This window comes from Carassius gibelio, chromosome A13 (assembly GCF_023724105.1).
Source record: "Carassius gibelio isolate Cgi1373 ecotype wild population from Czech Republic chromosome A13, carGib1.2-hapl.c, whole genome shotgun sequence".
NCBI lineage: Eukaryota > Metazoa > Chordata > Actinopteri > Cypriniformes > Cyprinidae > Carassius > Carassius gibelio.
Window position 1 is genome coordinate 16,351,408 of NC_068383.1, and position 25,361 is coordinate 16,376,768.

Genomic DNA, 25,361 nt, shown 5'->3' on the forward strand with positions numbered 1-25,361 from the left:
GATAAGGCCTAAGATTTCTATGTGAGTGGCTAAATTTGTTTGTTTTTATAACTATAATGCATAAACTATGAAACTATACAAAATGTATAAAAAAGTACAAGTTATTCTTTTCCAATGTTTTTTATTTATTTACATTTTTTTTTTTTTTTTTTTTGGGATTTACATTTTTAAAAATTAGCCTATGGCAATCATTCTAAACAGCTTGAATAAAACCTGTCAATATTTATTATAGACCACTATAACTGTGTATAATCTAACAAACGAGTTTATTATGAAAATAAAGTGTGTACACCAGATAAATTGGACGATAAAGAAATTGCTAACAATAGTATAATAGAGCATGTTTTAGGTTTTTAGGCGTTTAGATGCAGAAATGGACAAATCAAATGGAAAATCAAATGTAATTGATTTAATTAAATATAGATTAAGTCTTGTTAGAGCAAAATAATAAATAAATACGTACACACATTAAAAAAGCAGCCAAGATGAATGAGTTTAATTTTTTATATAGATTAAAATTGAAGACAGAAGCAGCTGGTATATGCGGTCACTTAATATTAAAATCCAGTAGATCCACTTCTGATTTATTTCTCAACAGTTTATGTTCACGTGGCTGTTTTCGTTTATATTAGCCAAGCTATTATGTATTTTGAAATAATCTTGTCCGTGATGTGTTCGTTCTTACGACGAAAGGCAGAATCCTGCAGCTCGAGAGAGATGTTATTCTGCCAGTCGCGCTTTCAAATAGTCTTGCACACTTAAACGGGTCACAAACACCTGCATTTAGCTCGTGTAGTGTTATAATGGATGTATTGTGTGCATTTATGGCAATAATTTATTTTGAAAAGCTCTTAAACAAGAATAAATTCGTTTGTTTTGAACTTGTGACACTGTGCGCGCTGATCGGAGGCAGTGATTTCATATAGGCAGCCGCGAATATTTCATTTTCACACAAACAGTTCAAAAACATCTTAATTTAGCTCTTGGTGTGCTCTAATTGGTGAATTGTGTGATATCGCTGAAATACTTTATTTTTAATAGCTATAAAACAAGAATAAACTCGTTTTTTTCTGAGCTCATCATTCCACACGCTCCTGCTCAGAGCGGTGATTCATCTCTCGTGTTTCTCACGTATCACTGACCACACATCAATTATTAATGAGCCCTGACCTTATAATAATCATATATGTTGGTTTAGCTTGTCAGTGTGAATTAAATCCAAGTATTTATTTGTATTTTAACCGATTTAAAATCGAAACCAAAAGACAGTCTCCTCCCTTTTTAATTCCGGTAACTGCACCTGTAGGGGCGCTATTTCTCTCAGACAATGGAAGTCTAAGCACACACACTCAAACAGATGGACAGAGTGAGATGAGATGTCTGACAGTTTTTTAATTTTCTGTTATCCATACAGTGTTGTAAAGTCATGAAACTATGCATATTTACTCAGAATAACTTTTTTTCTTTATGAAAAAAGGTTTTGAAGTGTTTGGAATTTAAAAATGCAGGAAAATTAATAATTCCATCTTTATTGTCATTTTAAAAAATCCCCACGACAAAACCATCCAAGCTATCCAAAACCCATTCACAATTTAAGTTCCTCAATGTTTTTTCAACATGTACACCAAGTTTGGTGTTTATAGTGTTACTCTCCTCTGAGCAGTATGCATTAATTCACAGCGAAATGTAAAAAACAATCCACATTCAAATCAAAATAGCCGACTTCCTGTTGGTCGTAGCTGATGACTGTGAATTAGAAAGTTGTCCGTCTTGATAAGAACAATTTTTGTACTGAGTTTGGTGTCTGTAGCTAAAACTAACCCCCCCCACTTTTGACAAAAGGTGGCGCTATAGAGTGCCTCTTCCACGCCCTCTTATGAAATTTTGCCAGTGTCTAGCTGTCACTAATACTGATATGTGTTCTGAGTTTGATGAAATTCTAAGCATGTTATATGCCTCAAAATCACCTGAGAAGTATTCCAGTTTGACATGTTGCCACGGCAACAATATTTTTAGATATCAATATCCCCCCAGCAGATTTATATCGGCTGTGTTTTAACATTATTCTGATGAAGTTTGAAGCAAATCGAGTAAAAATAAGATGCTGAATTCAAAGCATTTTGAAAATGACACACTTCCTGCTGCCACTTGGTGGCGCTATAACTTTGACTCCTAATAGTCACATATATGCGATCGACATCATACAATGAATAATCTGATGAAGTTTGATTAAAATTAGGAAATGTATGTGGATGGTATTAGACACTTCCTGTTTCTCATTTCTCGCCATAATTTCAAAGCCTCGCCACGAGCAAACCGTTTGAGATATCAAAAATCCCCTGGCAATTTTTCATCCCCAATGTCTTGAGATCATGTTGACCGAGTTTGGCGGCAATCGAGTAAAAAACCTATGACAAGTATTTCAAATTCCAGAGCATGCGCTTTTTACATAACTCTAAATAGCTGACTTCCTGTTGGGCGGAGCCTATGATATGCAATACGAAAGTTGTTCAGCACGATGAGATCTATATGTGTACTGAGTTTCATATTAATACGTGCAAGTATGTGTGAGCTATACATCAACATTTATAACTGTGATCCAGGGGGCGCCGTAGAGCCCCTGTGCCACGCCCAGGTCTCAGCCTCTGCAGGCTCCTTCAGGCCACAGATTCCAAAGTGTGCGCAAATTTTCAAGAGTTTTTGAGTATGTTAAGGACCCCAAAAGCCCCCACAACTTTGACGACAAATATGAATAATAAACCCCAAATAGCCAACTTCCTGTTGGGCGGAGCCTATGATATGCAATACGAAAGTTGTTTGTATTGATGAGTTCTATATGTGTACCGAGTTTCGTATGTCTATGTGCAAGTATGTATGATATATGGCCCTCCATATTCCAGGGGGCGCTGTAGAGCCCCTGTGCCACGCCCGTGTATCAGTCTCTGCCCGGCCCTAATGGCCGCAGGTTCCAATGTGTGTGCCAATTTTCAAGACTTTTTAAGCATGTTAAGGGCCCCAAAAGCCCCCGAAACCTTGAAGAAAAATAATAATAATAAATAATAATAATAAATATAGCTGCAAGCAGCGATGGCGGGCTCAAGCCACCAATGCCATCGCCACCCCGGTGGCATCAGGTAAACTGTGCCCAGCGGGCACATGCATTTACAATATCCCTCTGGCAGTGAGGTTTTAAAGGATATGGCAGTTAAAGGGTTAATCCGAATCATCTAGACTTTAAAATCACATTCACAGAACAATATATATATATATATAACTTTAGTAACACTTTACAATAAGATTTCATTTATAAACATTATGTTAACATGAACAATATTTATATAGCATTCATTCATGTCAGTTAATATTCCAAACTTAAACATTAAAACATTGTTTTATTGTGATTTTTTTCCAAGCACATTTTACCAATTCCAAACCATACCAATCTTAATAACTACCATTATTTTTTATTTAATCATTTATGAGTGCTATACAATAGTCCAGGAAAGCTGGAGGAGAAAAACAGGTCAAGAAGAACTGACAAAAGAATTGTAAAATAATTAGGAATTAATGTGAAGATAAATTTTTAGTCAATTCTGCAAGACAGACTTTCAGGAAGGGAGGTGGAATAAAAATGAGCTCCTAAATCTTAATCCTGGATTCTGGAAGATATATTCCTCAAACCATCGGACAAAAGGAGGTGGTGCTGGTCCTTCACGAGTCACTCTAATCTGTTCATTAAGCCTATATATAAAGTCTTAATATATAGTATTTCACAATACTTCATGGTATTCTAATTAAATCATTTTTTGGAATCTTAAGTCTCTCAGAACCTGACACATTGTAATTCTGGAGACTCCAGGAAAGTGGCAGTTCTGTAAAATGTTGGCGCAGGAGACTAAATGCTCCCTGATAGTTTCACACCTAATTCACTTAACACACACACAAACACACACACACACACACACACACACACACACACACACACACATTAACCACAGTGACAGAGGGACAGAGTGACATCAGATGTATGATAGTTTTTTTAATTTTCTATCATCCATATAATGTTGTAAAATCATGAAACTATGCATATTTCCTCAGAATGACTTGTATTCTATGTGTACATTTTTTTGAAGTGTTTAGAAGCTGCACTTTAAAAAAATAAAAGACATTTACTGGTTACTTTTTTACTGTTATTTCAAAAAATCACCACGACAAAAACAATCAAGCTATCCAAAATTCATTCGCATCTGTTCTGTAAGATAAATTCTTTAAACAGTGGTAAAAGAGAATGTGGTGCTGAACCTTCAAGAGTCACTCAAAACGTATCTGTCCATAAAGCCTATAAAGAATTATTCTTAATATACAGTTCACAATACTTCAGCTTGTTATTCTAATTAAGTGAGGGTCATTTTATCAGTAAAATACATACAATTCATATTATTATTTTTTTTAAAGATTTCTATAAATTATTTAAATCATACTTGTTTTACAATAATTATTTAAAAGTAATCCTATAGCTCCATCTGGTGACCATTATTGGTACTAAGAATTGCAAGCTTGATTTATAAGTTATGATAGTTTTAATTTTATGCTGGCTCTTGAAAATGATAAAGCTATGAAACTTACTGTGCTTCCTTCAAATGATGACTTCTATGTATATAAAAAAATTATGAAAAATCTTAAAGATATAGTAAAATAACGATTGTATTTTTTTTTATTTTACTTTAATAAATTGCTATGGCCACACCATTTAAGGTATCCTAAACCCATTCGCAATTTAACATCTTCAGTATATTAGCTTCATGTTAAAAAAGTTTGGTGTGAACTACTTGTGTCTTCTTGGAGGAGTATGAATTCATTTACAGGCTGATTTTATCATAAATCCACAATAAAATTTCTGAGTTCTGTATCAATCTGTGTTGTTGTTTGTTTATTTTTATTTTTTTATTTTTCATAGGAAGATAACTGACCCTTTACTCTCCTTTTTAATCAATGTGCTTATAAACCAAGAACAAGTTTTTTATAGCTGTATTTATAAACTGCTTACTACTGACTATTAATATTGGGACAAGGCTTTATAAAGCATGAACTGAATATTTACTTTTTGAGTTTGAAATTATGATTTGCAGCACAAATAAGGTTTTTTAGGATTTTTAAAAATCCCTAAAACTGTCAGAAAAGGATAAGGCCTATAAGATTTCTATGTGAGTGGCTAAATTTATTTGTTTTTATAACTATAATGCATAAACTATGAAATTATACAAAATGTATAAAAATGTACAACAGTTATTGTTTTCCAATGTTTTTTTATTTATTTTTTTTAATTATTTTTTTTATTTACATTTCAAAAAATTAGCCTACTGCAATCATTCTAAACAGCTTGAATAAAACCTGTCAATATTTATTATAGACCACTGTAACTGTGTATAATCTAACAAACAAGTTTATTATGAAAATAAAAGTCTGTACACCAGATAAATTGGACGACAAAGAAATTGCTAACAATAGTATAATAGAGCATGTTTTATGTTTTTAGGCGTTTAGATGCAGAAATGGACAAATAAAATGTAAAATAAAATGTAATTGATTTAATTAAATATAGATTAATTCTTGTTAGAGCAAAATAATAAATAAATAAATACGTACACACATTAAAAAAGCAGCCAAGATGAATGAGTTTCATTTTTTATGTAGATTAAAATTGAAGACAGAAGCAGCTGGTATATGCGGTCACTTAATATTAAAATCCAGTAGATCCACTTCAGATATATTTCTCAACAGTTTATGTTCACGTGGCTGTTTTCGTTTATATTAGCCAAGCTATTATGTATTTTGAAATAATCTTGTCCGTGATGTGTTCGCTCGTACGACGAAAGCCAGAATCCTGCAGCTCGAGAGATATATGTTATTCTGCCAATCGCGCTTTCAAATAGTCTTTCACACTTAAACGGGTCACAAACACCTGCATTTAGCTCTTGTTGTGTTACAAATGGCTTATTGTGTGCATTTGTGGCAATGTTTTATTTAAAAAAGCTCTTAAACAAGAATAAATTCGTTTGTTTTGAGCTCGACACTGTACGCGCTGATCGGAGCTGTGGTTTCAGATAGGCAGCCACAAATATTTCATTTTCACACAAACAGTTCAAAAACATCTGAATTTAGCTCTTGGTGTGTTCTAATTGGTTGATTGTGTGATATCGCTGTAATAATTTATTTTTAAAAGCTTTAAAACAGGAATAAATTTGTTTTTTCTGAGCTCTTTACTCCAGACGCTCGTGATCACAGCGGTGATTCATCTCTCCTATTTCTCACGTATCTCTGGCCAGAAATAATTTATCCATGAGCCCTGAGCCGGTAATAATCAGATATGTTGGTTTAGCTTGTCAGTGTGAATTAAATCTAAGTATTTATGTTTATTTTTAACCGATTTAAAAATGAAAGTAAAAGTCCGGTAATTGCACCTGTAGGGGCGCAATTTCTCTCAGACAATGGAAGTCTAAGCACATATACTCAAACAGAGGGACAGAGTGAGATGAGATGTCTGACAGTTTTTTAATTTTCTGTTATCCATACAGTGTTGTAAAGTTGTGAAACTATCCATATTTACTCAGAATGACTTTTTTTCTGTATGAAAAAAGGTTTTGAAGTGTTTGGAATTTAAAAATGCAGGACAATTAATAATTCCATTTTTACAGTCATTTAAAAAAATCACCACGACAAAACCGTTCAAGCTATCCAAAATCCATTGGCAATTTAAGTTGTTTAAAATGTTTTGGCATCATGTAGACAAAGTTTGGTGTGTATAGTGTTACTCTCCTCTGAGCAGTATGCATTAATTCACAGCTAAATGTAAAAAAAAATCCACATTCAAATCAAAATAGCTGACTTCCTGTTGATCGTAGCTGATGACTGTGAATTAGAAAGTTGTCCGTCTTGATAAGAACAATTTTTGTACCGAGTTTGGTGTCTGTAGCTGAAACTAACCCCCCCACTTTTGACAAAAGGTGGCGCTATAGAGTGCCTCTTCCACGCCCTCTTATGAACTTTTGCCAGTGTCTAGTTATCATAAATACTGATATGTGTTCTGAGTTTGATGAAATTCTAAGCATGTTATATGCCTCAAAATCACCTGAGAAGTATTCCAGTTTAACATGTTGCCACGGCAACAATATTTTTAGATATCAATATCCCCCCAGCAGATTTATATCGGCTGTGTTTTAACATTATTCTGATGAAGTTTGAAGCAAATCGAGTAAAAATAAGATGCTGAATTCAAAGCATTTTGAAAATGACACACTTCCTGCTGCCAGTTGGTGGCGCTATAACTTTGACTCCTAATAGTCACATATATGCGATCGACATTATACAACGAATAATCTGATTAAGTTTGATTATAATCAGGAAATGTATGTGGATGGTATTAGACACTTCCTGTCTCTTAATTCTCGCCATAATTTCAACGCCTCGCCACGAGCAAACCGTTCGAGATATCAAAAATCCCCTGGCAATTTTTCATCCCCAATGTCTTGAGATCATGTTGACCGAGTTTGGTGGCAATCGAGTAAAAAACCTATGACAAGTATATCAAATTCCAGAGCATGCGCTTTTTACATAACTCTAAATAGCTGACTTCCTGTTGGGCGGAGCCTATGACATGCAATACGCAAGTTTTTTGGCACAATGAGATCTATATGTGTACTGAGTTTCATATTAATACGTGCAAGTATGTGTGAGCTATACATCAACATTTATGACTGTGTTCCAGGGGGCGCCATAGAGCCCCTGTGCCACGCCCGGGTCCCAGCCTCTGCAGGCTCCTTCAGGCCACAGATTCCAAAGTGTGCGCAAATTTTCAAGAGTTTTTGAGTATGTTAAGGACCCCAAAAGCCCCCACAACTTTGACGACAAATATGAATAATAAACCCCAAATAGCCAACTTCCTGTTGGGCGGAGCCTATGATATGCAATACGAAAGTTGTTTGTATTGATGAGTTCTATATGTGTACAGAGTTTCGTATGTCTATGTGCAAGTATGTATGATATATGGCCCTCCATATTCCAGGGGGCGCTGTAGAGCCCCTGTGCCACGCCCGTGTATCAGTCTCTGCCCGGCCCTAATGGCCGCAGGTTCCAATGTGTGTGCCAATTTTCAAGACTTTTTAAGCATTTTAAGGGCCCCAAAAGCCCCCGAAACCTTGAAGAAAAATAATAATAATAAATAATAATAATAATAATAATAATAATAACAAATAATCCTAAGGAAAACAATAGGGCTCTCGCCCTCCAGGCTTGAGCCCTAATAATAATAATAACAAATAATCCTAAGGAAAACAATAGGGCTCTCGCCCTCCAGGCTTGAGCCCTAATAATAACAAAATATAGCTGCAAGCAGCGATGGCGGGCTCAAGCCACCAATGCCATCGCCACCCCGGTGGCATCAGGTAAACTGTGCCCAGCGGGCACATGCATTCACAATATCCCTCTGGCAGTGAGGTTTTAAATGATATGGCAGTTAAAGGGTTAATCCGAATCATCTAGACTTTAAAATCACATTCACAGAACAATATATATATATATATATATATAACTTTAGTAACACTTTACAATAAGATTTCATTTATAAACATTATGTTAACATGAACAATATTTATATAGCATTCATTCATGTCAGTTAATATTCCAAATTAAACATTAAAACATTGTTTTATTGTGATTTTTTTCCAAGCACATTTTACCAATTCCAAACCATATCAATCTTAATAACTACCATTATTTTTTATTTAATCATTTATGAGTGCTATACAATAGTCCAGGAAAGCTGGAAGAGAAAAACAGGTCAAGAAGAACTGACAAAAAGAATTGCAAAATAATTAGGAATTAATGTGAAGATTAATTTTTAGTCAATTCTGCAAGACAGACTTTCAGGAAAGGAGGTGGAATAAAAATGAGCTCCTAAATCTTAATCCCGGATTCTGGAAGATATATTCCTCAAACCATCGGACAAGAGGAGGTGGTGCTGGTCCTTCACGAGTCACTCTAATCTGTTAATTAAGCCTATATATAAAGTCTTAATATATAGTATTTCACAATACTTCATAGTATTCTAATTAAATAATTTTTTGGAATCTTAGATCTCTCAGAACCTGGCACATTGTAATTCTGAGACTCCAGGAAAGTGGCAGTTCTGTAAAATGTTGGCGCTGGAGACTAAATGCTCCCTGATAGTTTCACACCTAATTCACTTAACACACACACAAACACACACACACACACACACACACACATTAACCACAGTGACAGAGGGACAGAGTGACATCAGATGTATGATAGTTTTTTAATTTTCTATCATCCATATAATGTTGTATAGTCATGGAACTATGCATATTTCCTCAGAATGACTTGTCTGCTATGTGTACATTTTTTTGAAGTGTTTAGAAGCTGCACTTTAAAAAAATAAAAGACATTTACTGGTTACTTTTTTACTGTTATTTCAAAAAATCACCACGCAAAATCATTCAAGCTATCCAAAATTCATTCACACCTGTTCTGTAAGATAAATTCTTTAAACAGTGGTAAAAGAGGATGTGGTGCTGAACCTTCAAGAGTCACTCAAAACGTATCTGTCCATAAAGCTTATAAAGAATTATTCTTAATATACAGTTCACAATACTTCAGCTTGTTATTCTAATTAAGTGAGGGTCATTTTATCAGTAAAATACATAAAATACATATTATTTTTCTTTGAAAGATTTCTATAAATGATTTAAATCATACTTGTTTTACAATAATTATTTAAAAGTAATCCTATAGCTCCATCTGGTGGTCATTATTGGAACTAAGAATTGCAAGCTTGATTTATAAGTTATGATAGTTTTAATTTTATGCTGGCTCTTGAAAATGATAAAGCTATGAAACTTACTGTGCTTCGTTCAAATGATGACTTCTACGTATATAAAAAATTATGAAGAGTTGGAATGAAAAATTTTAAAGATATAGTAAAATAACGATTGTATTTTTTTATGTTACTTTAATAAATCGATATGGCCACACCATTTAAGCTATCCTAAACCCATTCGCAATTTAACATCTTCAGTATATTAGCTTCATGTTAAAAAAGTTTGCTGTGAACTTGTGTCTTCTTGGAGGAGTATGAATTCATTTACATGCTGATTTTATCATAAATCCACAATAAAATTTCTGAGTTCTGTATCAATCTGTGTTGTTGTTTGTTTTTGTTTTTTTTGTTTTTTTTTTCATAGGAAGATAACTGACCCTTTACTCTCCTTTTTAATAAATGTGCTTATAACCCAAGAACAAGCTTTTTATAGCTGTATTTATAAACTGCTTACTACTGACTATTAATATTGGGACAAGGCTTTATAAAGCATGAACTGAATATTTACTGTTTGAGTTTGAAATTATTATTTGCAGCACAAATAAGGTTTTTTAGGATTTTTAAAAATCCCTAAAACTGTCAGAAAAGGATAAGGCCTATAAGATTTTATGTGAGTGGCTAAATTTATTTGTTTTTATAACTATAATGCATAAACTATGAAATTATACAAAATGTATAAAAATGTACAACAGTTATTCTTTTCCAATGTTTTTTATTTATTTATTTATTTAATTTTTTTTTTATTTTATTTACATTTCAAAACATTTGCCTACTGCAATCATTCTAAACAGCTTGAATAAAACCTGTCAATATTTATTATAGACCACTGTAACTGTGTATAATCTAACAAACAAGTTTATTATGAAAATAAAAGTGTACACCAGATAAATTGGACGATAAAGAAATTGCTAACAATAGTATAATAGAGCATGTTTTAGGTTTTTAGGCGTTTAGATGCAGAAATGGACAAATCAAATGTAAAATAAAATGTAATTGATTTAATTAAATATAGATTAATTCTTGTTAGAGCAAAATAATAAATAAATAAATAAATAAATAAATAAATAAATAAATACGTACACACATTAAAAAAAGCAGCCAAGATGAATGAGTTTCATTTTTTATATGGATCAAAATTGAAGACAGAAGCAGCTGGTATATGCGGTCACTTAATATTAAAATCCAGTAGATCCATTTCAGATTTATTTCTCAACAGTTTATGTTCACGTGGCTGTTTTCGTTTATAGTCGCCAAGCTATTATGTATTTTGAAATAATCTTGTCCGTGATGTGTTCGTTCGTACGACGAAAGGCAGAATCCTGCAGCTCGAGAGATATATGTTATTCTGCCAGTCGCGCTTTCAAATAGTCTTGCACACTTAAACGGGTCACAAACACCTGCATTTAGCTCTTGTAGTGTTACAATGGGTTTATTGTGTGCATTTGTGGTAATATTTTATTTAAAAAAGCTCTTAAACAAGAATAAATTCGTTTGTTTTGAGCTCGACACTGTACGCGCTGATCGGAGGCGGTGGTTTCAGATAGGCAGCCGCAAATAATTCATTTTCACACAAACAGTTCAAAAACATCTGAATTTAGCTCTTGGTGTGTTCTAATTGGTTGATTGTGTGATATCGCTTTAATAATTTATTTTTAAAAGCTTTAAAACAGGAATAAATTCGTTTTTTCTGAGCTCTTTACTCCAGACGCTCGTGATCACAGCGGTGATTCATCTCTCCTATTTCTCACGTATCTCTGGCCAGAAATAATTTATCCATGAGCCCTGAACCGGTAATAATCAGATATGTTGGTTTAGCTTGTCAGTGTGAATTAAATCTAAGTATTTGTTTGTATTTTTAACCGATTTAAAAGTGAAAGTAAAAGTCCGGGAATTGAACCTGTAGGGGCGCTATTTCTCTCAGACAATGGAAGTCTGAAGCACATATACTCAAACAGAGGGACAGAGTGAGATGAGATGTCTGACAGTTTTTTAATTTTCTGTTATCCATACAGTGTTGTAAAGTCGTGAAACTATCCATATTTACTCAGAATGACTTTTTTTCTGTACGAAAAAAGGTTTTGAAGTGTTTGGAATTTAAAAATGCAGGAAAATTAATAATTCCATTTTTACTGTCATTTAAAAAAATCACCACGACAAAACCGTTTAAGCTATCCAAAATCCATTGGCAATTTAAGTTGTTTAAAATGTTTTGGCATCATGTAGACAAAGTTTGGTGTGTATAGTGTTACTCTCCTCTGAGCAGTATGCATTAATTCACAGCTAAATGTAAAAAAAAATCCACATTCAAATCAAAATAGCTGACTTCCTGTTGATCGTAGCTGATGACTGTGAATTAGAAAGTTGTCCGTCTTGATAAGAAAAATTTTTGTACCGAGTTTGGTGTCTGTAGCTAAAACTAACCCCGCCACTTTTGACAAAAGGTGGCGCTATAGAGTGCCTCTTCCACGCCCTCTTATGAACTTTTGCCAGTGTCTAGTTATCATAAATACTGATATGTGTTCTGAGTTTGATGAAATTCTAAGCATGTTATATGCCTCAAAATCACCTGAGAAGTATTCCAGTTTAACATGTTGCCACGGCAACAATATTTTTAGATATCAATATCCCCCCAGCAGATTTATATCGGCTGTGTTTTAACATTATTCTGATGAAGTTTGAAGCAAATCGAGTAAAAATAAGATGCTGAATTCAAATCATTTTGAAAATGACACACTTCCTGCTGCCAGTTGGTGGCGCTATAACTTTGACTCCTAATAGTCACATATATGCGATCGACATCATACAACGAATAATCTGATGCAGTTTGATTAAAATCAGGAAATGTATGTGGATGGTATTAGACACTTCCTGTTTCTCATTTCTCGCCATAATTTCAACACCTCGCCACGAGCAAACCGTTCGAGATATCAAAAATCCCCTGGCAATTTTTCATCCCCAATGTCTTGAGATCATGTTGACCGAATTTGGTGGCAATCGGCAAAAAAACCTATGACAAGTATTTCAAATTCCAGAGCATGCGCTTTTTACATAACTCTAAATAGCTGACTTCCTGTTGGGCGGAGCCGAATGACATGCAGTACGAAAGTTGTTCAGCACGATGAGATCTATATGTGTACTGAGTTTCATATTAATACGAGCAAGTATGTGTGAGCTATACATCAACATTTATGACTGTGTTCCAGGGGGCGCCATAGAGCCCCTGTGCCACGCCCGGGTCCCAGCCTCTGCAGGCTCCTAAAGGCCACAGATTCCAAAGTGTGCGCAAATTTTCAAGAGTTTTTGAGTATGTTAAGGACCCCAAAAGCCCCCACAACTTTGACGAAAAATATGAATACTAAACCCTAAATATCCAACTTCCTGTTGGGCGGAGCCTATGACATGCAGTACAAAAGTTGTTTGGTTTGATGAGATCTACATGTGTACCGAGTTTCGTGTGTCTACGTGCAAGTATGTATGATATATGGCCCTCAGTATTCCAGGGGGCGCTGTAGAGCCCCTGTGCCACGCCCGTGTATCAGTCTCTGCCCGGCCCTAATGGCCGCAGGTTCCAATGTGTGTGCCAATTTTCAAGACTTTTTAAGCATGTTAAGGGCCCCAAAAGCCCCCGAAACCTTGAAGAAAAATAATAATAATAACAAATAATCCTAAGGAAAACAATAGGGCTCTCGCCCTCCAGGCTTGAGCCCTAATAATCCTAAGGAAAACAATAGGGCTCTCGCCCTCCAGGCTTGAGCCCTAATTACAATAACAGCACATAACAAAATTAATTGATTTAAAATGTATAAAGCACTGCCCACAGAGCAGTTACTTTTTCCAAAGTAGCTAACTGTTGGTCAACATGACATTTGTGTGGCCAACATGAACCTTTTTGCCCTCAATCAAAACTCCTGAACGTGTGAAATCCTACTGAAATCACTAATGACTGATTTGTCGCGCAAAGGTTAATGTGACTGCACTTAACACCACATGCAAAACAGAGAAAATCTGAAAACTAACCAGTGCCAGGGTTTTGTACACTTAGTAAGGAGCAGACCTGCCACTTTGGCTTCTTGCTTACTTACCCCAGATAGGAAGGTCATCTATGTACATTTGGTACCAGTAGTGGTTCTTGATGGCATAGACAAATGCATCTCTTTTAGGTTTGTCAAGTTCAATGTCACAGTAGTTTGTCTGCATCACCTCCTCTGTAAAAGACAAATCCGCATTGCATTCTTACAACCACCACAAGAGCAATAATACTTCCTAAGCAACAAAAACATGAACTACGAATTTAATTAACATAGTATTACTGTTTAATACTTGTGCATTTGAGGAGCTTCATTTGAATATTTTAACACGCTAGACATATTAACATACGACCATACCTTTGTACTTGATGTCCAGACCGCTGAACTCCAATTCAACCCCCTGCAGCGCCTCTCCTAACGTCTCGTGATAGTGACTAATAGTTTTCTTGGTGCCCACACAAAACGGTAGGGAGAAGTACTTATAGGTCTCCTGTCGGTTGTGATAAGGGCCCACTGTATTCATCCATAGAACCACCTCCTCTTTATCGGTGTACTGGAGAAGAAAAGACAGCAGTCATCAGCTACCGGTTTCAAATATCAGCATCTACTTCTTTGTGATGTTAATTCAACTCCAGGATGTCACCATTTGAAAGTTTGAAAATAAACAGAAACTAGACTGCATTTTGCCCTTAAACAACTCTTCAAATAGAGAAAACTAATAGAATCACTTCTGAATCCAGTCCACACACACACACACACACACACACTGCTGTCCAGGGCTCAAGCACACCCATAAAAATTACATCACTGATTCAAGATGAAGTCAGCTGGCAGAAAAGAGATTTTAGAATTGAGACAAACTAAATGATGTGATACTGTCAAACCCTCATGCAAAAGCAAAATAAAATAAATCAGAGACCATGCTTGAAGGAAAAAATGCTTAAAAAAATAAAAATGGTTCACTTGTTTAACATTACACTTAAGTCTTTAGTTAAAATCTATGCATCCTCCAAGTGGACAGGCAAGCACATTTTATACAGCGCTGTAAAAAAAAAGATAATGGATAAATCTAAACATTAAGAGATAACTCCATAAATAACATCAAACTTTCAAATACAAATTATTTTTTGAGTTATTTATACAAAATAATGATAATTATACTGCACACAGTTTTGTCTAGAGACCAATATGATATACTACATCAACAGCACAAAAAACATGTGCCTAAAACGTTCAACCAACTTGTGAATCATGTAAACTGCATTAAGTTATAATTACGAACAAGGTAAGACTTCCCACTAACATACATATTCAAAAGCTGCTGTCAAACCAGTTTTTAAAATATACAGAATAAAGTACACCGGACCGATGACACTGACTTCTTTGTGGCAATGCTTTTGTCTCCTTTCAGTGGTTATTAATATCCTACGGTATGTTTAACATGTTTTCTTATTCATAATGAAAGATCCTTTTCCCTTAGGCAAATGACAAGACCTAAGACATAACAGCTCACCCACTAGACATGAAATGTAATTGATCCAGGGACGTAGATGATCTTGATACAGAATGAAGATTTATTTTTCTGGTGAGCTATTCCTTTACTTCTTTGAATTAAGAATCTAAAGAATCACAGCAAAGGTGTGAACCTGAAAATCAGGTAGTGTTACACCATCCTTTCTGAATCTAAAGGGCAGTACATCAGCACTCACGACACTGGATGTACTGGTCTAAATAAAATGAACATCAGAATAAGAGGAAGAGAAGACAGCTGCATGTTTGTATCCATGAATCCTTAAACAGTCTCCCACACTAAAAAGAGAGCCCATAAACTATCAGAAGTCCTCAGATCTCTTGAGACAGCATATATATATATACTGGTTTATAAATATAAATGATAGTACATTTTTTATGTACTATAATTCATTATCACTGATAATGTGTGGTACTGAATACTTCCAGTAATGTTATGAAAGCTGTGAAATGGAAAATCCAGTCTTAATGAATACCCATAATCAACTTGTCTAAACTGATCATGCATCAGATCACATTTGTTCATATTATATGCAATATTGAGAATATATCTGCCAACATCCAAAATCCTGATGAATTCTGTAAGGAACTTCGGGACAGGAAGACGACATTCAAATGCACTCCAAAAATGCTGTCTAAGTAAGTCCTGACACAAATGACATTTGGACACACTATGGCACTTAAAATCACAATGAAACGGAAGAATCAACAGATATTTTCTGTATTGTGTTACACCTGAGTGTATCGAAAAAAGGTTAGAGCAGGGTCTTGGTTCTCTGTATCCTTAGCTGATTGAAAATTGTGTGATGGGTAGCCAAGCATTGTGTCCCATACGCGGAATCTGCGTTGAAAATTAACCCATCCAAGTGCAAACAGTGAGTAGTGAACACAAACGTATAGTGAACACACAGCCGGAGAAGTTGGCAGACATTTTTTTTTGCTGCGACACGAAGGGAGCAGATGGGGGTTCAGTGCCTTGCTCGATGGTCTCACCTCAATTGTGGTTTTGAAGGTGGAAGAGAGCACTGCTCATTCACTCCCCCATTGACAATACCTGCCGGTACCAAGACTCAAACCCTTGACCTTTGGGTTACAAGTCCAACTTTCTAACCAGTAGGCCACCACTGGATTTTGAGATGTGGGCCGAAGTGGAGGTAGAATGTGAGCTCAAGTTATAACATTTTGATTAAACATTACATGGTCAGAATTTCATAATAATAATAATAATAATAGTAGTAGTAATACCGTTAGTATCTAAAAATGCACTTGAATTTTCGATTCATGCCAACATTAAAGTTGTCTCAAATCCAAAGCAAATATTGTTCTTAGGGCAGCACAGTGCACACTGTGTGTAGCTAACTTTTTTTCAGAGCATAAAAAGGCTACGAATTGCTTATTAGCTGCATTACATTAAAAATCTAAAAAATATTTTTTTTGTTTTAAATATATACTGGATTATATATACTAATATATACTGGAATATTACCTGTTACCCAGAGCTCTGTCATTGTGTAATTAATTACTGATCACAGAAATGATGCAGCATACCAATGTACCTACCATTTTACTGCAAAAAAAACACATTTTATTAGTTCAGACAGGTTGGTACATTGACATATTATGATTAAATGCCATGGAGCTAGGAACTGTAAAACACAGTCAGCAAAATGTCATCGATATAAGATTACCATTCCGTCACACTGTATTTGTAAGGTAACATTGTAGCAAGAAAAGCTGGTTTTTATTATAAAAGGAACAATGTTTTATAGTATGTCAGTCATAAAAAATAAAAATAAAAACATGGACGAACCGGATGTGTGTGTACAGACTTTATACAGTAACGTTATATAGTACAGACGGACATATTGAAGCTAACAACGTTAGCCAACCCTTCAGAGTAAGCTCAGACATACACAAAAGAAACACACAGTACACGAAACACATTGAGAGGTAATACCTGGAATAACATTATACTTATCATGCATCATTGGAGGAGAATAACCCGACTATTGCGAGCACTGCCATGCTATTTGCACAACAGAATGTAATGTGATAACTGATGCTAAGCTAGCCACGTAGCTACTTAGGATTTCTAAAACCGACACGGGACAATTAATGGGTCTGCGAGTCCACTGTTTTGGATATACTTCTGTCCGTTGATGTTAGACACTTTTGTCAGAAGAACCAGCCCGAAATCTAATATCTCTCGAGACTATACACATCGAGCACAGAGGGCTTCTCGGCCCGCGGTTTCTCTTACCTTGTGATCGTGTTCATCTGCTCCAACTAGCAGCAATGAACTAAAAACAGCCGTCAAGACAACCGCTTCAACCGTCCACCAGCAGAGCCCCATGATTTTGTAGAGAAAATTGTGCGACTGATTTGGGATGGTATCTTTTTGGGGGGGCTATCCCACCTTCCTTCTTCCTGGTTCTATGACAGTGGTTGCATTAAGATGCACACATACGAGTCTGTCGTAAAACTGTTCAGCGAGTGATCAGCGCGTTTCTCGGTGATTGGTGGGGAGAGGTCACGTGGGTAACTTGGGCCTATCGTTCGAGAGAGCGATGACTCCGGGTTGATTAAGGAAACCCTCCTCTTCGCCACCCATGGCCACGTCATCTGAGAAGCGCTGGGAAGGCCGGCTGCTCAGCAGGATGTAAAACCAACTTCACTGTTCATTGATGGAAACTTCGAATAATGTAAAATATTATAAAATATGATATGGGTGTCGGACAAAGCAGTTTGTGTGTGTGCGTGTTGTTTGTCCAACGGGTGCCCTAAGCAGAATTGTAATGTTGTGCCCCCTCCCCCAGATATTATGGGGAAAATAAATGTAAAAAAATTGAATAAATAAATAATAAAAACTACTATACGGATGCAAATTGAACTTTAATAAAAGATAAAAGTAAATAAATTGTAATTCAATTGTTTTATTTACAAATTATAATTGTAGCTATACAGCAAAAATAATAAATAAATAGCCTTAATAATACACGCATTAAATAAAATATTAAGTATTATCAAAATAAACAATAATAAAAATGAATAAAAAATGTGTGGCAGCAGCTATTCACACTAAGTGCAAATAGCATATTTTCTTAGCAAAAGATCCTTACACTAAGTGAAAAAAATAGTGCTATTTACACCAAGTGCTAGCTATAGATTCCATTTTCACAATGAAATGCTATTTATACTACTTATTTCAAATAGTGGAAATTATCTGCATTTCAATATTGTAGTAAATTATAAAACAGAATGCAATAACGTATTGAGTGTAAATTATAATTTTAATTCAAAAAAAGAAAAAAGGATGCCACCTTTTTTGTACAATAAAGCCCTCCCTACACATACCCTACCCCTACACGTTACTTTATTTTTGACATTTCTGTTATTTCCTTAAAAAATAAATGCCTTTCCGATTGGCAAAACTCAGATTGAACTCAGGTCGATCGCGTCAAAACAACATCACTCGCTATATGCATTTACGCCACTGAAACTGTCACTTGTTGATAGTCTTTTGTTGTGTTGACTGGAGTTAGTATAATAAGCTTCTGCCAACAAGGCGCCTATAGCTGCACTTTATTTGCACTTTGTGTAAATAGACACTCCAAAAATCAACACTGATCTGCTGGAGCATTCAAAATTTCAAAGGCACACTCCTGGTTTTTCTGGAGGAGAAGTCGTCAATGAGCTCATCATATTATAATTGAAACACAAATTAACATTAATAAACGCTATTAACGTCAACAGCCAAGAAAAGGTTTTTTTTTGTTTTGTTTTTTAAGCCCACTGGTGTCTCATCAATAGGTCTCGCATGTGCTAATAGCTCTGAAGTAGCCTAAACTAACCCTGAAACATAACATACTTTGGAGCAGGTTATGTTCAGAGGATTCAGAAGTTGCTTTTATACGCTAAAAGTTTACTCCGTTTTTGGAACTGAATGCCAAGTTTATCTGTTTACCCTTAAACCTACCTGGTTATATCACATAACCTGCTTTCTAGAATACCCCATATACTTTGTTTTGTTTTTGGGAGAGCTAGTGTATCATTTTGGCCAATGGCTAATGACAAAAACATTTGTCTTGCAAAGTAATTGAGACACCTTGGGAACTCAAATAGTTTGACTTGAGAACATCAGCATTTCTGCAGTTTTTAATCAAGGTAAACTAAAGACTCGTAAGATGAAGTAAAATTAAGTAGGCTTTGTAAGTAAATAGGCCTAAATAAATGAATGCACACAATGTGTATTAGCAACACTTCAAAGTTTGAAAATACAACTTCCAACCAAAATAGCTGCTCTAAGTCTGCTCTAAATCACAAGAATATGGAAATAACTTTTAATGTACCTTCTGATCACACTGCACAAATGTATTTATATTTTGTCTTGTTTTTCAGTGCAAATGTCAAAAGATAATTCTGATCAATATACATTTACTTGAGAAGCCAAATTACACTATAGACAAGTCTTGTTTTCTGTTAAATTGATGAAAGTAAAGTGGGTTTGATTAAAAATTAACAGATTTGCTAATGGACTCAGAAAAATCTACTTAAATGTACTTGACAGACAGTTATTCTTGTAGAAGTATAAAACACTACCTTATTTTTTAGTAAATGTATTTATTTTGTATATGAAGTAAATGTATCTTAATTTAAGAATGTTCATATATTTGAACTGGAAAACGGTACAAAAAACCTATGACACTGGGTCAAGAAACTATACAACTGATTTTATTATGCATCGTGAAAAAAGGAGTATTGAAAGAAATTAATGTTACAAATAATAACTAGACAATATATTCAACCTATGGGGGAATTCTGTCAAATTTACTTCAGACATTGCAATGTTTTATATTCAAGAAATGCATATACTGTTTAAAACAACTAAATGTACAGTTATAGCACCAGTTGTACAGCTATTTAGCCAGTTATTAGTTGGTTTATCCTCCTCCTTCTGTGTGTGTCTCTCATATCATCAGTGACTGCACAAACTCCCTGTAATGAAGAAAACAGGCATTTATTTTGCAGCCATTTTCTAATATTTTTCTGTAATTTAGTGATGTATGTCCAACATTAGCAACAAGCAAGTACTACTTAAAAGTAACTAATTATTTTTCTCTGTTAATTTTTATGGAAAATAAGGCCTTCTTATCTCTTAAGGAAATTAATTTGAACTCTTTAAATAATATTTAGATATTTTTCTGAACGTGACCTCACCTTATAATATTTGGCAAACCAGGGTCTTTATACAGCCCATTATGAAGGTATCCAAGCGATCCATCAAATCGTACTAGCTTAACACGCTCATCTGAGTTTTGGGCCTTTTTTGCAATTCTGTAGATCTGAGCCAAAAAAATGTAAAGTAAATAAAGGGTATTTCTGAATTATTTGTCATAAGGTAAATTACGTTTCATACACACAAACCTCCTGAGCTGAGGTGAAGGGCACTAGATGGTCATCTTCAGCATGGAGAATCATGAGGGGAGTTCAAATTTTTTGCAAACTATCAAAAAAATAAATAAATAAAAAATATAGCAACAGATGAAAAGTTTACAATATATTTACATATTTAACATAACACTAGCTTAATATTACAATAATGTTTCTACTCATACTGTTAAATAATTACTTTATATTTTATATAAATTGTTTAAATATATAAAAACAAGTCACATACTTCTCATCAGTTGGAAGGTTCAAATCTTTGTTTTTCAGTGGATTGAACAAGAGGTACTGAATATATGGGAACTTCCTATAAAACTGGAGAAAATTTGAAAAATAGAGATATAAATAAGACTTACATGTACCAAACTGATTATTGGCCCATATTATTAATCTTGTGTGGTTTGTCCGTGTAAAATATTAATAACCTCAAATTTTACAGAATAAAAAATAAATTTAACCTAAAAATCCCAATTGTTTTGATTTTTAAAACGTAGTTTCCAAAAATAATGTACACCTAATAAAAACCTTAAAGAAAATACCTAAAACTCATTTGTCAGAAGCAATTTTTTTGACATGACCCTGAACGTTGCTTACCCAGGTAAAAGGGTGTTCAGTAAGTTTATTTGTTTCCATCCTCGCATTTAGGAATGCACCCTCAAGAATTATTCCATTAAACTCTTTTCCTGTCAAGAAATTTGCAGTTTTTTGATTAAGCCAAAATACAGGATAATAAAACAATAAAAAACACACAACACTCCCTCCTTAAAGTCAAGAAATTTATTGAAAGAAATATTAAAGCTCACTATACAGTGACAGCTCCTTTAATTAACAGTAAAGAGTGAGACAAGAACCACTAAGATAAACAAAAGCAGGCTTGTTTTAAAATCAGTCAGATTCTTACCTTGTTCTAGTAATTTAACTGCAGTGGTAGATGCAACGCTATCGAAAAAGAAACATACTGCAGTTAATGCATACTGAAAGTATTTTTTTATTTCCAATTGACAGTGTTTATCATTTCTAATATATTATGAGTAAACACAGCTAAAGTCAAAGGTAATAAAAAAGCAGATTCTACACACCCACTACCAAGCGAGTGACCCCACACACACACCAGGCTGTTTCCACTGCGTGCCTTAACCCAGTGGTACAAATATAAGACATCAGTACACAGACCGGCCTCTGTAGGCTCACCAGTGGAGTCCCCAAAACCTGACATGTTTTAATGTATTTGAGTAAGCAATAGAGAAATCATATATCGAAGTGTGAAATGGGCTACAGTGAAGTCACAACATTTAACCCACCTCTGTAGTCCATCACCAAAACATGATATCCAACAGCACTCAAGACCTGTATGACCAAGACACTCCAGTCATTACTACTACTCTTGTTCTTAGTCTTTCTTCATAATGAAATAAGTAAATTTGCTCACATTTGCAATTCCAATTCGATGCAGTGCAGATCTGTTTATTATCAAAGGTACAAAAATGAATAATCATGTGAACATCAAGACATAAAGAAAAAAAGATTTTCAATATAATGCAAAATGTGTATACCTTTTTTCTATTCATTGGAGAACACGTTTTCAAAAATGAAAAATCACTGAAAATCAGTGAAAATTGTATTAACTGCAGTTCTTTTTTTTTTTTTTTAAGGTAAAGTGAAAAATAGTGTGGAGTTTAATGCACGAGTCAGATCACCGATATTGTATTGTCTATAGGTTAGCAGATCAAAGGAAAAACTAAATAAAATGACTAAACTAAGAATCAAAGTTTATGACTAAATAAAAAATCTCTTAAGATAATTAAAAGGTTTCCTGCCTGTTGCCCCCATTGCCATGGAGGTATATGAAAATGGGCGATCCGTCCCCCAGAGCTTTCTCATACCAGTCCAGATCCTTCCCCTGCGCCTCCTTCCATCTATGTTCGGGTACAGTGTGCCTTGAAAACATTAAGAAAAGAATGCATTGAAATCTGGATTATTTGTAATTATCTTGTTTTATATTTTGGTGTGTGTATGTTAAAACTGACCACACGCCCACCCTCACCCCCTGCTCAGGTGTGAGGTACATGTTTATAGTGTGATTGAGCCCTATATCTGATGGTCGGCTGAGGTCAATAGAGGCTGGAGAAATACAAATGAGTTTAGGAAGAATTCATAAACTATATACAGATGACAACAACACATGAATATCTGGAACAAAATAGTTGCATACCAGAGAAGATATGCAGAAGAAATGGTATTGATGCAGAGAAGATGCAGAGAGAAAGTAGGGACATGTTAGTCCAAGTCCATTTCCACTGCGATCTGTAGAAAGAGGGACACGTACACAGAAACTGGATGTAAAAGGTCAGATATTTGACCCAGTGGTCTACAACCAAGATGATACATTCAAGACATTGCAATCTATGCGTTATAGTTCATGCTTTTGCCTTTGATTACAACTGGACTTTGTTGCTGCTGGAAGATGAAAATGTTGTGTAATGTCATGAATTCTTCATGAATTGCTTAAAGCTGCAGTAGGGAACTTTTGACGCTCTAGCGGTTAATAAACAGAACTGCTTGCGTCTTGCGGAAGAACATCGTAGCCGGAACTACTTCTCTCTGTTTATGTCTATGAAGAATCACAAAGGTACTGGGTTACTCCGCCGCGGTATCCCCGAAGCAATCTAAAATAGTCCGAATATAAACACTTATTATAGGTGCACCCTAGTGATTCAGGACAAGCCAAAAACACGGTTTGGAAAATGGATTCATGGTGTACTCGCTTATTACATACATTTTTCTACATTTTGAACACAAACAAAGTTACGGACCGCAGCTCTGATTGGTTATTTTTTAACGGGAGCGATGGAGTTTCTGCAAATGGCAATAGGACCACTGGGAGGAGCCAGAGGAGCTTGATTTTTTTCACAGATTATCTGTTTCATATTCTACTGTCAGGCAGGGGCGTAGCAAGCTTTTCAAAAGTGCGGGGGATGGATGTGGTTTGTTTATAAACAATAAAAACAATGAATACAGTGGCAGAGGGGTACAAAATGCCGGGCTTAAAGTTCTCCGGCACTGTGCCGGATTTCCGGCTTGCAGCGTTTGGCTGGGGGAAAAAAATAATCCTACATTAAAAAAAATAAAAATAGAAAAGGGCAGTAAAAAAAAAACACCCACATAAAGCGTTTTCTCTGGTGGTATAAATAATGTAACAATTTACTGTTTTTAAACATTCAAATAATATAGAATTTTCTTTCATAGTTCTTCAACAGGTATCCAAACAATGTCATCATTTATCACTTTTTTCTCCTCAACAGGTAACGTTACAATCAAACACAACAGATATCCACAAAAGTATTTAGCTAATCAACAAACAATATCCCAATAATTGCATTAGTCTAAAAAAACAAATATAATACCGAAAACACTCGACATGTCAACAAAACTATAACAGAACATCTTCCCAAACACATATCAAGCTTATTTAAAAACCTCGAAAGCATAAACACTCATTCAAAGTACCTGGAAAAGGGAGACGTAAATAACCATAACAATAAGTCCCCGCCTCCTCAGCACGAGCTGACCAATAACACTCCAAGAGAGGCGGGACTTAAGGCAGAACAGCCAATCATCAGCCGGTCACACTCAAAGCCGGTGTCACGTACACCGAGAGGGAGGGGGGAAGAGGCAGCCGCAGCGAGCGCAGACACAGAGCGGCAAGAGAAACGGAGGAGCGACTGTAGTAAGGCATTTGTGCAAAACTGCGGAAAACGTGCGGGGGTTGAACCCTCTCACCGGGAAATCCCCACGGGTGCGACGCCCCTGCTGTCAGGACATAATGACAGGTTTAATAAATATGTAAAAAATATTTTTTTTTTTTACAAAAGTTCCCTACAGCACCTTTAAATGAAACTTCATAGTTTATGCTCCTAATATCACATTCTAAAGGTCCTTCTCTTTTTTTACCAATTACATTTGAGCCTTATTCAGGGCTAAATAAAACATCACAGTTAAACATTGCCTGAATTGTTAAAGTTATGCAGCGGTCTAGCCAAAAAAAAAAAAAAAGGACCGGACCGGACTATACTGTATTACTTTTAAAGAAGTCAGTACAAAATGTCACTTGCCTTGCATGCACGTTTAAATCCTTTGGTTTCTGACCAGATTGTTGCAATCTTCCTGCAGACAGAAATTTCCTTTCAGACTTATTGATTCTTTTCTTCATTCTGAAGAGCAAGAGACACTCTTTCTATTTACTTTACTCATAACATTGGCAATAATTGACAAACAAACCATGCAATTCATGGAAGTGAATAGGTGCAAAGAGCAAAGAGCATGGGCAGGGCTTATGTACACACATTTTGAAGATTTTTTTTTTCACTCTAGATTTTGCTACTTCATTTTGGTGTGATTTATGAATATACGCTGCTCCTGATATGCTTTAATGCAATTATTATTATTTTATTTTTTTTACTTTG

The 25,361-nt window shown here is 35.1% G+C and overlaps 1 protein-coding gene and 1 pseudogene across 1 annotated transcript in view; both read right to left on the reverse strand.

Moving 5' to 3' along the window:
* Positions 1-17,935, reverse strand: part of LOC128026304 (transmembrane 9 superfamily member 3) — a 47,729-nt gene extending 29,794 nt beyond the window's left edge. The window contains exons 1-3 of the mRNA XM_052613281.1: positions 17,714-17,935; positions 14,281-14,476; positions 13,978-14,100 (exon numbers count right to left, since the gene is read on the reverse strand). Of these exons, the coding sequence (XP_052469241.1) occupies positions 13,978-14,100; positions 14,281-14,476; positions 17,714-17,806 (412 nt within the window). The 5' untranslated portion in view covers positions 17,807-17,935. The remainder of the gene's footprint in view (positions 1-13,977; positions 14,101-14,280; positions 14,477-17,713) is intronic.
* A 2,227-nt stretch (positions 17,936-20,162) lies between these two features.
* LOC128026308 (lysophosphatidylserine lipase ABHD12-like) lies at positions 20,163-24,723 on the reverse strand (annotated as a pseudogene).
* Positions 24,724-25,361: the final 638 nt, after the last annotated feature.